The sequence below is a fragment of the Molothrus aeneus genome, chromosome 3 (assembly GCF_037042795.1).
Source record: "Molothrus aeneus isolate 106 chromosome 3, BPBGC_Maene_1.0, whole genome shotgun sequence".
Lineage (NCBI taxonomy): Eukaryota > Metazoa > Chordata > Aves > Passeriformes > Icteridae > Molothrus > Molothrus aeneus.
In genome coordinates, this window is record NC_089648.1 from 42,072,452 (window position 1) to 42,088,378 (window position 15,927).

The 15,927-nt window shown below is 39.0% G+C and overlaps 1 protein-coding gene across 1 annotated transcript in view; it reads right to left on the reverse strand.

Moving 5' to 3' along the window:
- The window catches only part of PCNX2 (pecanex 2), a 145,697-nt gene that overhangs the window by 42,744 nt on the left and 87,026 nt on the right, over nucleotides 1–15,927 (reverse strand). The window contains exon 22 of the mRNA XM_066546767.1: nucleotides 11,494–11,622. Coding sequence (XP_066402864.1) covers nucleotides 11,494–11,622 — 129 coding nt within the window. The remainder of the gene's footprint in view (nucleotides 1–11,493; nucleotides 11,623–15,927) is intronic.

Here is a 15,927-nt window from a genome sequence, read left to right on the forward strand (position 1 = left end):
AGATTGGCATGGCTGGGTGGCACTGGCTGGGGTCTGGCTCACAGTGTGGGGAACACAGGGCCCAGAGGAGATTTTGAACAGGCTGGAATTGGCCAGTCAACCTGCACAGCCTGAATTTAACTACTCACTGTGGAAACTGCAAATGTGCCCCAAGGAAGATGGCACCAAAGAGGGAACACTTCTAAGGGAAGGTTTTCAAACAGCTTAAATAACACTGGAAAAGGATGGTGTAAAGACAACGTTGTCTTTGAAACACAGCAGAGACTCAGTAGTGGTTTCCAGGATTTTGTGTGTAAGTTCATGCTGAATCCAACTGGGAGAAGGATGCCACTGACATGTTACAAACTCTTTTCATCCACTCCCCACAGCCTCCCCAAAAATGTTCTGGAAAACTGACCAACAGAAAAATTACACACAGGTTTCCATGTGGGAAAGAAGAGAAGCAGATTTTCTTTATTTCTACTTCCTACCAAAAGCAAGTGATTTTTTTTTCCTTAAAAAGACACATTCTCTACCTTGCAAAAAGTATGATTGAAAAAATAAGAGTCTTAATTAAAATTATTTTAAATTAATATTAGTATATTATCTACATAGATTAACATTTTATTGGAGGTATTATCTTCCTGTTTCTGGTTGGCCCAGCTCATTGCAACTGCAATTATCATTTCCTATTCAACAGAAAATGACACTGGGGGGAAGTGCCTTCTAAGCAGCTCAGAATATAAAGAATCATTTTACTTTAAAAAGGTTGTCAGAATTCTTTCACCCTGATATATATCCACCTGCATATGCAAGAGTAAGCATAAACATTAGGTTGTGGAATTCAATCAATTTTCTATACTCAGCAGAGAAGCACTGCTGATTTCCAAACGCGTATGTTTTAAGATTATGAGATTCTTTATTAACTTTCAGTGCCTCTGAAATCAGTGTGGTAATGTAAGGTAAAAGTTTATACTATTCTTTACCCCAGTTTCTTACCATTTCTGTTGTGCAGGCTTTTTGAGACCCATAAAATCAACCAATACTTCAGGAACTTCTAATCTACAATAAACAGGAATCCTTTTGCCCAGCATGCAGCTCTGGGTCTACTTCTTTCCCCTCCCCCTCTTATTTTTTCTTTTGACAGAAAGATGCATGAAACAATCAGGGAAAATCACAAGCGCTTTGGGACACAACAATTCAAATGATGCAGCCTGACTGGGAAAAAGGGAAGGAAGTAGAACAGCTCTCACAAACAAAAAACCCAAACAAAACAAAATAAAACCAGGCCCCATTAAGGCTTTGTTTGAGCAGCTAAAATACAAGCCCTGGGACATGAGACAAGAATTTACCTTTTCAGACACAACTAGAACTCAAATCTTTATGCAGCTATTATGAGGCATAATTTTATTTCATTTTTTTAAGACCAAAAGTAATATAGACAGTTTATAAAGCAAACTTCAGTGCTGAAATTCAGCTTAGCTGAATAAATGCTGCCCAGTAATCAATTCTGGGTTTTTAAAGTCTTCTACAATTATTAGGAACCAAAGCTGTGATGGTATCTTCTTGAAAGCAATGGGAATTTGCACTGGATTAAACTATAATCCACTACACCTAACAATCAAATCAGCAACACCTTTACTTCTCAACCAGGAGCTCTCACTGTGAACTCTTGGGATTAGTAGTTGATTTGGGCTTTCCTCCAGTGGCCTCTTACTTTATATTTGGTTGTTACCACTCATCCAATGTGATAATTATCTCAGTAATTGAATTTCTTCCCGAATTGCATTATTCTATGCAAACCAAGCAGAGTTCCTCCAGCAATTACCCTCGAGAAAAAGTGATTGTGTTGGACTGTCTTCAGCTGAGTCTTCAGCAATTTCAAAGTCAACATCCTGCTTAGTTCCTGAAATATCTATCTCATGCTCTTTTAATTTCCCATTTACATGGACACTGAGATAACCCACTGGTTTGTGTAGCACTGCTCATGTCATTAAAACTATTGCTTCCTTTTGCAAAAAAATTAGGTCACTTCCTATACTCCCAAACATATTGCCCGGAAAGAATTTCTTCTCCCACTTAGTTTCCATATTTCCTTAGAAAGATAGAAAAAAGCCTGAGGGGGATCAAGGAAGTCTGGGGAATATACAGAGTATATTGAGAATCAGGTAAATTGAGGAAAATAAATAAATCATTGCTGATTTGATGATGCTAAATAAATCATTATTTCTAGAAGATCAAAATGAAATTCCAGCTGTTCTATCTGCCCTGCTGCTGCTGAGTTTTCCCCCAAAACACAAATTCAAGATTTCCAGGATTCCTGCTGTGTAGAAGATCTCTACTTTGAAAGCGAACAAAACAAAGAAAAGCAGTTTCCCTCTGGGAGATGCAGAGATGCCTTTCTAGGGTTGATCCAAAGTTTTTCTTTGTTTGTGTCCAATGAATTTTAATCCACGCTTCAACGACATCTAACAGGCAAATTTAAAAGAGAGAAACTACGTGCTGCAGCCCTATGATTATTCATGGGATTCTGGAAAAAAAAAACTTCAGTATTTTCATGGGCATGCCTAATGCTGCTGGCTCTATAAAGAAAGGCTTAGCATTAAAAACACAGTAGCAGCTGTCTACAATGTGAGGCAGGAGAAGAACGGCATGGTGGAATAAGCAGGCACCCATCAGTATTTGAAGGACACCAGAGGTAAAAACAATGGTATTAATTGGAAGGGAAAGGATACTGAAGTAGTTTTAAATCAATTTCATCTAAAGGACAGAATGATTTCAGTGTGGTTTTAACAGCAAGTGCTGACAGCCCCTTCATGCATGACACTGCCCAAATCTTCTGGGCAGCTGCGTGGAACATAAACTTAGGTTTTACTCACATTAAGAAATAGGGATCTCTTAAAAATGAAAGCAATTTTTCCTTCCTGATCACTCACTCTGATTTTTATTTTTATGCTTTCTTCCTTCTCTCCTTCCTGACTGGGCCATTGTATCATCTAACAACAATAAATATAACAACAATAAAAAGAGGCTTTGATTGCACGCTAGGAAACCAGGGGAGGGCCAAGGTATGAACGGTCCCAGTTGTTAAAGAGAGCTCTGTTGAAGCATCGTTTTAAAACACAGAAAGGTCTTCCTGGTCTTAGAGTTTCTTTGCTTTCTTAAAAAAGTTTTTATAACTGATTTTGAGGCTTCTTGGGTTTGTTTGGGTTTTTTGTTTGTTTGTTTTAATGTTTTCTGATGTTTTGGTTTGGTTTTTTTGTTGTTGTTGTTTAAGTGGGTGTTAAAACCAGAGTCATCTGCTGAGATCACTCAGTTTATTTGGCATATTCCAACACCTGTCTGGAAGATTCTGTACTTCTACAGAAAGGGGGATGAAAATGTGAGGTGTGAACTCGAGATCAAAAGCTGAGTGCCCAAATATAGGTTAAACAGCCCACCTTAGTGCTCTGACATTCAAAGGCTTAGCTGGGGAATTCACCTCTTATTTGTAAGCCAGGTGATTTAAGCATCTGTGTACTTTAAAATACTCACTAATGCTTTACTAAAATGTCATCAATATTCCTGCTTTTGTCTTATTTAATTTCATTCCCCCGTCTAAGTGTGCTTTTTATTTTAAAAGACATTCAATTACTATCTTCAGATTATTTTTTGCTATGCAATAGAATAAGCTTTTTAAGTGAAAAGATAATGCAACTGTGCAGAGTTTTTTTTGTGTGCACTCTTGAGGATGTAAAAAAGGTCAGGATCCTAACATTCCTCTAAGGATGGGGTTTAACCCAGGACTCTGCTTCATAGCTGGACCTGGCTATCTGCAGCTGAAAGAAGTGCTTTTAATTTAAAAGCAAATGTGTTCATGACATTACACAAACACAGATATCTGAAATAGTACATAGGGGTGTCATTCATCTGTTGTTCCCATCATGAGCCAACACAAACTTTATAGGAAAGGTACTACACTGAGCCCATCCCTGGGCAAAGAGCTTCCACAGGACTGATCCACTTGGGCTCTGCACTCATGGGCCTAGGAGTGAAGCAGCAAAAGCCTGAGAAACTGCAAGGAGCTGGAGAGTAGAAAAGAGGTGATGAGAAATATCCTGGTGAAGTTTTCACTAGAGAGAGTGAGAACAGACAAGGGGGGAAAAAAAAAACAAAACAATTGTTGGGAGCTGCTTGAGCAAATGAGGCCAAGATGTTTTTCTCCTTTACTCCACACAAAGAGAGAAACATTGTTTAAACATCATAAAAGGAAGAAAGGATAACAAGGTATATCAGAATTCATTCTTGATATTTTTCATTGCTGATAACAGTGTTTTCATGCTCTTTCAGTGTGCAATATTAAAATGGCATATATTTCAGATATTTTTCTCGCTTTCAGACTCAATATGACTGATTAATAATAAAATTAGAAAGAAGAGATGGCAAGAAAGTATGAGGAAATACAAGACCTAGACAAAGACTCGTTTTCCAAAGAAAGCCTGTATCAGAAATACTAGTTTAGCTCACTACAGGATTTTCCATATCTGTATTTCTCACCAAAAGATGCAAGAAGGCAAAACAGAAGCTAACCAAGCCATTCCAGTGCTGCAAACATGCAAATGCAGCATCAGTGACACTATGCTGAAGAACAACAAAAGTCTTACTGCTACTGTGCAGTTGTAAAATTCAATCTAAAAGAGGGATAACTTTCAATACCTCTGGGTTTTTTTTACTGCAAGAACTGTTGAGAATGTTAATAATTTACAGCATTCATCTTGGTATCCTCTACAGTACTCTTCAGACTGAAAACATCTCTGATATTTTGAGAGCAAACACTGCTAGTCAAAAGACTTTAAAAGAAAAAAAAAATCCCACTAGCTTTCATCCAGTATTTACCTATTCCCAACTAGCACAACGTTTCAGAGGCAATTCTCAGTAGCAGTGGTGACGCAATTCTGCATTTTGCACTATCTCAGAAAGAGGAGATGGTTTACATTTTGCTCTTACAAGCCCCAAGGCAATGAAAGTCCAGTGCATACCTTTGTGTACCAGGAGACAACCGAGACCCAAGCGTGCTGCAGCATGAACTGCTCCCTGCCACTGCCTGGGCACAACGTTTCACCTCAGTTAGAAAGGTTACACTTGCTGAACATCTCCTCCTGCATCTCAGCTTTACCAGCTTTCACATTTTGACAAAAGTTGCTTGAATTAGCATTTCCTTGAATGTAAGGCTTAGGTTTATTACTCTGAACCTCAGCTTGCCCCTAAATGTTTGATTCAGTTAAATCCAAGACAGGACGTGATCTACATTATCCAAGTGAATGGGTGAACACTTGCTGAGAACATTTATTCTTATGGAAATTCAGACAACCCATTTCAAGGGGTTTCCAATATTTGACATGATTTGAAATTTCATGAGTGAACTTGATCTCATTGGATTTACATAATTTGGAAGCTAATGATTAGATGAACAGCATTATACATCTTTAGTGCCATTGTATATCCATCCACACATGCCCTTAAAACATTACATGGGCCCTATTTCTGATGGGAGTCCATTATTTTCTATTATGTCCTGTTGTTGCATTCCTTTCTAAATACATATTTAAAAGTCCTCTTCTATCATGCTCATGATTTCTTCTCCTTTGTAGGTCTGAGTTCCTGCTTACCCACGTCTGTTGGATCACCCCCTTAGATTTTTCACTGCATGCCTTTTCCTTTCTGCCCACCCACCTTTTTCCCTTTTCATTTATGCCACTTACAGTTTTGATCTCTATTTGTGTTCCTCCTGATCTCAGCATGGTTTCCCTTTCTGATGTCTCCCTTCTGTCTTTACTCTGTCCTCTTAGAAAGATTCAGTGAACTGGAGTTGTGACTGCATCTTTAACTCGGCAGGGAACTACAGAGCACTGAATCAGAATACATTCCCAATTAATTATCACACATATGGCTCCTATTCAATTAGCCTCAATTTGTTTTATTGACTACCAGGGGCAAAAATTTGGGAAAAAGAGATGTTACCAGTTAAGGAGAGACTGCCAAACAGTTAAACTACATCTTTGAATTTTGTATAGCCTCCCTTGAGTGTGAAACTCCAGGCAACTCAGAAAACACTTATTTTAATATCAAACCTACTTGATTAAAGGTGCCTGGTTTTCCTTGCCCATCCTTTCTCACGTTTTCCCAGCTCACTGTGACTCCACCCGTGGAGTCAAGCGATGAGGTGAGGGCTGGGTTTGAGAGGAGGTGTGCACATCTCCGTGCCACAGCAGGTAGCCAAAGGGCACTCATGGCCACTTGCTCTAGGGGAGATCACAGCTCAAGACACTGAAGAGAAGGGAGTTTCCAGCAGGGCTTCTTTAAGTTTGGGGCTGTACCTGAAGCAACACCCCCCACACCCAAATGCTGTGGGCTTTGTCACTCTGCAAAGCTCTACACTGAAAGGAATTAGACTCCCAAACCTGCCAAGTGTTGCAGGAACAAGTCTGTGGGCAGTACTGGTGGCGTGCAAGACAGAGAGTGGTTACACACTACAGCAGGGAGCAGACAGGGAAGGGTCTTGAGAAGACAGTCAGATGAATAAGCCTAATGAGTAACATTTAATTTCAGAGAGCTCATGAAGAACTAAGGCTGAAGTACACACAAAGATGTTCTTTGTTCTTCAAACGTTTTGGTTTTCTCTATTCTCTCCACCAGTGCCAGAACCATGGCCACAAATGCCCCTGGAGAACAGGGCATAACTTCCCAAACACCAGTTTATACTCATTTTTTAAAGAGAGGAGCATTTTTTTCCAAAAAAAAAAAATCACCTCTACTGGGAAATCTGCCAATCTTAAGAGTGACAAAGGAAAAATGGCAGCGGCTTGCTAATATTTCAGCTTTTGCACTGCTGCCAGCCAGGGACTGACATGTACAGCATCACTGCTATACTCAAGGATACCAAGGCAGGCCTAAGCAAACTTCAGTATAGGCTGTAGTATATAGGCTATACTGGCTGGGCTCTCACAGAACTAAGCACCTTTGAAATTTCCAGAAAGACTGGAAAGTCTACAAATTCACCAAATTCTACATGCTTTGTAAATAGCATTGGTAAGCCCATATGATTCAGAGAAAAGACCCCAAAAATTGAGGCCAAAACCCGCTCATTCATTGGTCCTATTTTTTGGACTTTTAAGTCCTATGCAATAATAAGCACCCATTTCAGGGTTATCTGCATGCTGATAATAATTTATACTATTTTGAAGAGCTCTAAATAAGGTCAACTCTCAATAAAAGCCTGGAGGAGCCCTGAGGCCAACTCAGTGAAGACCTCTCTTAGAAGAACCACAGTCACCAAAGGGACCAGCATTCATCAGTGAGTGAACAAAGGCACTGGAACCTCAGTTCATTTTAGAGCAAACAGAAATACAGTGCTTCTTTCTGGTCAGTTCATAAAAAATGGATAGAAATAGAGGCAATCAGAGAGAAACACAAAAATTTGCAGAGAAATCAGTTTGGAAGAAACTAAAATAATTGCAATGAACAGTAAAACTCAAGGCAACAATGTGGTTTTCAGACCAGGTAGCTGGGAATATTCAAGGAAGCTTGAACCCTAAGTAAGTTTGAACCCTAAGTAGGGCAGTGACAGTAGTTAGAACATAACGTATGAGATGATATTTGATGAAATAAGGCAAACACTCCCTCCTGTCAATCAGGGGAAAAAAATGCTTAAGTTATGCTATTCACTATAAATCAAAATCCAAACCATTACTGAGCTATAAACATCTGTTGCAGTTGTTCCTCTGTAAACATCACTACTATGGAAGTCTAAAAATATGTGAAAATCAAACAAGACAGGAGGAAAAAGACTAAGAAAAAAAGAAATCCAGTCTTAAAAAGAACAGCTTGAAAGGTCTGAGTATGCAGATCCCAAACAAGGCCCATGGACAGTTACGGGTGAATGATATTTTGTGTTTGGAGCTGGGGTTTTAACAGCTGTAACAGATGAGCAGGCTCACAGGGAAACCAGAGGCACCAGCATGTGTTAAAAATAAGCATTTGGAAGTGGAAGGCCTGTTATTTTATGGGGAAAAGGGAGGGAGCAGGCAGGCACTTTTCACAGCTCCTTTTCCCACACATGTGCATAATGTGGGGTCAACCAGAATTATGTGTACACTGGGAAAACTCTTCCCATTCCACCTGCAGGCTGTCTGTGATGGGCAGGTTAAGTGAGCTGGCAGGAAAAAAAGAAGAAAAAGCCATCTGCACTACATCTGAAGCAGGGCAGGTTTTCCTTGCCCTCCATTCCCAGCTGTGTTAACCCTACAGGTGGTTATTTTCCAGACCACAATGACTGGAACAATAACACAGTGATACACTTTTTAAAAAGATGGAAGAAAGAAAGGCTTACTCACATAGTCCCAAACACAGAGAGGCATCCTGTAATGCCAGTCTGAGATAACTGGCAATTTAATCACAGCCTCTTTAGAGACACCTAATTAATTCAGTTACACCGCACTGTAATTCATTCAAGGCGCTTAAAAGCAAATGCAAGCTGTGCCTTACCCAAAAATAGGCATTGAACCAGAAGAATAGAAACAGGAATGTACAGGAGACAAGCAGCTTGTAAACAGCGAAATCTCCAGATTCCTGGTGGCAGTTTGCTGTTCGTGGGGACAAGTCACAGCTGCAGCAGGGAACAAACAGGCTGCTCCATGTGATCCAGCTGTTAGACCCACTGGGGAATAAAAGTAAACTTCCTCCTCTGTTCTGTCATTGTCATATCCAAGATACAAAGGAAGATAAGAGGAAGGGAGGAGAAGGACAGAGTCAGGCCGCAGCATGACAAAGTATTCGAGAAAAAAAGCAAAAGCAGAGGAATTGAACAATAGTGTTTGGACAAATGCTTCATGCTTTAAAGTGCCTATACATTAAACAAGATTTACTGCTATTTCCTTTTCCCTCCCTGACATCTACAGCCTAATCATTCCAACAGCTGTGAAAATAGGGACTAAAAGAGCAGTCGTCAAACTGGGAAGCGGGACCAAGGCCAATGGCTGGACAAAACCAGTGTCACAGCAAACCTTCCTTTGTAAAAACACAAACCCAAAAATAACAGAGAGAAAAATTCTCATAGTTGAACTCCCACAAGGTAACCAGCTCATGAGCAGCAGCCCAGCTTCTCATTTTACATGCCAATCTTTTCAACAACAAAGGCAGCAAAAGCTGCAAAACTGTGATTACAAGAGTTCTTGTTTCTCATTATGTTTCTTTATTGCCTTATTTTGTCTTCTTCTTTGTCATCCTTCCCTTCCCCTCTGAAGGATCCCTGACCTCAGTGATGTATTGGTGTAGTAGACTCTGCCTGCAGTGAGTACCAAAGGGCACACTCAAAACAAACAGCATCTGCTGACTGCAGGGAAGAACACCCATGCTCTGTGCACACACCACAAGAGCCCAAACAGGCACAGCATGAGCCCTGAATTTTGAAGAGCCTGTTAGGAATTTCACAGTTTGCTTACTATCAAAATGAATCTCTTTTTCTTTTTTTACCCACTTGAGTCCTTCAGCTCCTTGAAAAAACAAACAACACCATTTTAATTCTCCAAGACTTTCAGCTCCAGCTTGAATCATCTAGAATAGAAGAAGCTCAGTCAGAGAAACCTGAGGATTCAAACTCCTCTTTAGCCAGCAGAAAAAGTGGAACTAAAAGCAACCTGGAAACACAAAATATATGTGTGTGCACTCAGAAAACACCAGGTAGGGATAACCAAACCAACATTTTAAGGAACAGATGGATCAGTTGCTCAGCACTCACACTACTGGCCTAGTAGCCCTGTTCTATTAATAAACATGGTACTCTGTACTTGCTAAAGTTCAAAGTTTCAGCTTTAGTTCCTCATGTGAAATGGAAGTAAGGCAAAGGAGAATCAGAAGTACTAGAGACAAAATGAATACAAGTTTAGGAGTCATCCCATGTACGTATTCTGAGATGCCACAGGTTCAGGCAAAGACTTATTTCCCTTTGATGACAAACCTGAACCTTCTACAAGGCTGTTTTCTACTTCTGAAAGGTTTTCAAGAGGCAAGGTTGAGGTATTTGTTTTAAATGAGATCATAGAAGATACAGCAGAATTTCTAACAGCAACAAAGCACAATTTTTTACAGAGAATAACATAAGCCTTCTGGTTGAAGACAAAGTTGTAGCTGCTGCTTATTTTGAAAGGACAAGTGGTGGTAGATTAAAGTATTAAAAGGGTTTGGTTTTCTGCACTTGAGGTTTTACAGTTTACGGATAAAATAATTACCTTGCTTTGCAAAACTATTAGCATCAAGTTCTTCGCTTCCCTTAGTGGCAATCACAGATGGTCACTACTCATGAAAACAAGTCACACATACCTCTTTGTTAAAGTATTGAGTATCAACCATTTTTAGATACTTCCTGTGAGTATCTCCTGTTCATTTTGTATGAAAAGATTAGACAAACCAAAAGCAAATATAAATTATCCCCTCTATTTCCCCTGACAATAACCTAAAGACTTGACACTAACTATATGGCAGTGATGTGCCTTCAACAGAGGTTGGTTCTCTAACTGGTGCCTAGAAAGGGAACTGCATGCCTTCAAAATGTTTTGGTTGAAGTAAAATGCAGAAGATGTTAAAATCCTCACTTCCTACTTAATATTGTTCAAAGTTTCTGTCCAAAAATGGGTAGCTGTCTGTGGGATTAGTGGTAGCTTCCTGCCTTTCCATAACTGCCCTCCACTTCACTCCCTTGAAAGAATTAAACTGCTGACCCAGTAAAAAAGATGTGAGAGAGAATTCTGTTAAGATCTAGTCCCAGTGTACAAAACTCAGTTCCCCTCTAAAGGTTTCCACAAATCTCATCACATTCAGAAATGAATACAAAGCCTCCTTATATAACTTGGCTTTGTCTGACTAATTTCTTTATAGATGAGTACATATTCATGCACTGACACAAGTCAAAATGCGACAAAAGAAAACTCTTCAAACTAAGATACTCCAAGACAAGAGGTGTGGTTAGTGTGTGGCCCTTCTCACTGGTGAGGCCAAGCCCAGATTCAGCCAATGCAGTTTTCCCTTTCTATCACAGTTGTGCAGCTGCAGAGTTACCTGCTGCATCCCAGAGGGTAGCATTTAATCAGCCTAGTTAGTATAAAATGTATTTATGCAGTCTGACTGCTAGTGCCAAAGGCTTCACAGATTTATTTGCTAGCACTAGCTAGCAAGACAAAAAAGGCTGACAACTGGGAGTTTTACTGCTTTTTTCTTTTTCACAGCTTCGTTACTGTGTGTCTGTACAACAAATGCAACATGACGCCTCATCTGTAACACACTGATAATTGCTTAAATACATTTTCAGAACTAGCCAAATAACCATGGGAAAGTAAAACACCAGAAACAAGATTCAAAGATTAACCTCTCATGCCCTAATTTAAGGATTATCTTTGGAAACAAAAAATACCACCAGAAATGAAACTAATGAGAGCAAAACCTTTACAAATAACAAAGGCAGAGATTTGTAAACAGTCTTACTTGTAGTTTTTCTCCCAGAACTTGACTGGTCGTGCATACGATGCGATGAAGATGACACTGCCCAGAAATGGACTGAGTGGTGTAGAAAAGACTGAAGCGGCCAGAGTTTGAAAAAAAAGCATAGCAGAGTCTGAAAACTGCAAGTTAAGGTAACATGGAAAGGGAGGAAGGCAGGCAGTGTCAAATCAGCCATTACCAGCACGTAGTCAGTGGCTCTTCAGTGCTACAGTTTTATTATTGGGGTGACCCTGCCTAATCCCTGCCTGAGGACAGATGCTAGGCATAGGCAGTGCAGCAAACACCCTTTTCCAGCTACCTAAGCTACCTTCTGTAACATAAAAGTGCCTTTCCAGAGTCTGATACAGAGTTTAAAACACACACACACATGAGGAAAAAACCAATCTTTTGGAAATTATTTGTTCTCCACACTTTTGAGTCTTGCTTTCACCATGTCCAGTGTTCCATTCTGTGGGCTTCTGCTTGTTTTGGAATGACTCTGTATGTGGACAAACTATGCCTCTATGATCCAAACTGCTGGTTCAAAGTCATGTTTTCACATCGATTCTTACTGAGAATTTACTATTCCATGCTGGCTAAAAGCTAAAAAATGTTCAGCATTTCATACTCTTTGAAACATATAAGAAATGAGAAGGTGAGGACAGGGGAGTAGTATCACACATAAACATCATAATGAATGCCTGAATCCATAGCTTACTTCAAATGCAAAGTCATATTTCAGGCTGCTGGAAAGCAAGTTAGGAGATGGATAAGGATACTGAAAAAGATGCAAGTTTAAAGGAACATAAATAAATGCAACCAAATAAAATGTTAGGCTTAAATTCTTCATTAATTCATACCACATCCATGAAATTTTAGGAAAATACTTTCAAACTGGCATAAGACATCAGCTGTTGTTCCTTACACCTCTCTTGGGAGGGAGGTGCAAAGTAAAGAAGCCATAAACTAAAGGAACCACTATCAATGGACAGTGATCAAGCACATCTCAAGCTAAATTTCAGGTAAAATCACCCAATAACCAGAGTTTTTTAGCTTACCCTCTTATAGCAAAATACTGTACGTGTGTCCCACAATCCCTGAGACTTCACAAAAAGCCCACTTAAACAAAAATAGCATCATTCTTGGTACAGCATTTCCATAAAACTGCTAGTTAGCCAGGCTTTAAAAGCCATTTGCAAAATCTAGAAACAAATATTTGCCAAAAAATACCTTTCACATCTCTCAAACTTATTAAAGACAGTGATCTGGAACAGTGTCATTGTGCATTACAGAGATTGAAAAATGAGCTGCCCTGAGAGTCTAAAGTTTTAAAAAGTAGCACAGAGCAAAAAGCAAGTGCATCAGAAAAGTTGAACTGTCACATTACAGTGCAGTCATAACCAAGCACTGGCTGTGAAAGATGAACAAGTATTTACAAGTGTCAGATAAGGGAAGGAGGCATGGGAGCTGAAGAGAGGAAGAGAGAACAAAGAGAACAGATAAGGGCAGCAAACCAAGTTTTTTAAAGTTTGTACTAATGTAATGATTGATTTAAAAATTGCCACCATCATGAGCTGAGACATTTCACACACCACTGTGAACTGTTTGTGTCTTAGACATAATCAGAAGCAACGGGGATTTTTTATCAGGAGACATAATGCTCTACTAAATGGACAGTAGAAGACAGTACCCATTTGATTTGTGGAAAGTGATTTTAACTGTTTCATATCTCTAAGCATGTCATGAGAGCAAGCGACAGCATCTGACTCTTACACATATGTAACGAGTGCAGTGGGCAATTATCTATCACAGGGGTATTTTTATTTGAGGACATCCAATTTGTCTGTATTATGTCATTATTTATTTACTTTAAATACCAATACTTTAATTATGTCTAAATAAAAAAGAAGTGTCAAAAACTTACAGGCATACTTTCTTACACTGACCTTTAACATGACCCAAGTGAGGTTTCTTTGTCAGGCTACATTGTCTAGAAGCAGAACTTGTTTCTGTGTGAATAATGGATTTTCTTTCTAACATGGCCAAAATCAAATTTTGAGATCAAAAACCCCAAAGCTAAAAACTCTTCAGCATTAAATAAAACATTGCCTTTGAGGATTAATTCTTGCAATTTAAAAATCTGTTTAAATTCAAACCAGCTTCAAAACAAGTAAGTGAAAGACTGACATCTTGAAAATCTTCCATCCTCTTCTCTTAACACAAAACTACGTAGTGAGGCCAGCTCAAGTCCTCTGTTTCTCAAAATCCACATTTTTACTTGCAATTACTACAAGTCCCTTCCAGGCACACAACCACTTAGAGGATGGGAAAACTGACTGTCACAGGGCTCTGCTTTCTGATGTTAGAGCTGTAACCCTGAAACAACCAAAGCAGAAACTCTCCTAAAAAGGATAACCTCAACTACAAACTCTTCTTCTTCCCCTCAAATTTCACTGTTCCCTTTTTAGGTTAAATCTGCCTTTGAACCACAAACTACACTGACTTTCTCAGCATGCTGATATTTATAGATGCATAACCTCATCTTACCCACTTAAATGCTAGGAAGGGAAGTTGCAGATCTATTCTCAAGTCTGAAGCCCATTCCTGTTCCTGGTATTTTAGGATTAAGAGGGACTTTGAAGGGTCACCTATTCCATCTAGCAGCCACAAGCAGGTTCAGCTAAACCTATATGACTCCTGATAGACATTCACTTAAAATCCCAAAGATTTCTAATGGTGGAGACTCTACAACCTCCACCAGGCAAAGCTCCACACATGCTGCCCTTCATGCTGCACTCCAAGGCACTAAAGTATGCTGAACTATTCATATCCCTGAACTCTGCAGCAAAAGTTCACCCAGGCACTTCGAAATTTTAAAATTTACATCCTGTTTGCAGAACTGATTGAAGCAATTAAGAGCCACAAATAATTAACTCTGTAAAGAAATGGCAGGTTTAGTACCTCTGTAAACTGCAACATGCATTCATCATTACTGTTTGCAGGGTTATGATAACAACAAATAAAATTACCATGCAAAGAGGCAGAGTTATTGCTGTTGTGGGAATATTAACTTCAGCATTTAACCAGTATCTTAATTGCAGCACTGCCTTAGAAGACAGATTTGCATTTACAAAGCATACTATAAATATAAATAATAAAAAGCTAGGCTAGATCACTTTTGCAATAACTCTGTAAACAAACAAAACTCTGGTTTAACTACTTTCCATTTTGAAAATTTAATTGGTAATTTTATCAAGAGCAAAGTTACCACTGCAGAAAATATTTGTGACCAAAGGGAAACTTGTTGAAATGCAATCTTAGTTCTTAAATGTTTTGCTAAATAAATTCATATACACTTCCCAACAGAAATGAAATTTTTTTTATTGTGAAATTCTGGAAGGATTTGCTATGAATAACCTAAACCTCTTTGGACAGATCACTCTTTTATAATGCTTTCCTTCTATAAGAAGACAATCTAAAACTTTCCCTCTGGGAGTTATTCTCTGTGCACTTCCCTCTCTCTGAGGCTTCCATTTATTCTTCCCATCTAGAAACATAAGCATTGTTACTCAACATTGCTTATGCTTCACAGCAAAGAGCAGACGGAAGAAATCGCTCAAGGGAAAAAACCCCAGCCCTGTGGGATGAAAGGGACAAAAACTTAAATGCATATATCTAACAAACAGTACAAAGTGAACTCATCATCAGTAGGTCTGAACTAGAACCACTTTGTCAACTCATCTTGCACAACTTTGGTTAGCAGGGAAGGTAGAAATTAAAAGTTAGTATCTGGTAACGACTTAGATGTCAACATAGTTACATTTGTTCAGTTAAAATGTTTTTAATGTTTTTCAGGGTTGGTTTTTTTTTTGGTTTTTTTTTTTTTCCTGTATTCAATCAAGTTTCTAACTGAATTTGAATATAAATTAAGTAATTTTTGTTCTAAAAACTCAATATACAGTTTTTAATCCTACAGACACATCATTTGGAGGTCACTGAACTCTGTGTTTTACTCCCCATATCCGAACCTGGAGCTAGCCCTGGAGGAGGCACCAACACAGACTGCTTCTGAAGGATTGCTTTGTTGCTGACAAACATATATTGTTATTCATAAAACAGAGTTGAAAGGTTAAAAAGGAGAATATTCCTCAGCACCCAATGAAAAATATTTACATTAAAATGTAAAAATCTAGCTGCTTCTGAAATTGAAAAAAAAAAATCAGGTCAGTTGCAGCAGAAATTGGCTCACTGAAATGAATTTATATCTGACATACCAACTAGAAACAAGTGAGAAAGAAACTAATATTTGAGAGCTCAGTCAGCCATAAGCCCTGCAATATGTCTGTCACAACATTTCTTTCTGGATGCATCAAAACTCAGTGCTGAGGACTGGGGAAGTAAGTAATCTGCAGAATGGGGCTGGGTGGGAATAAACAC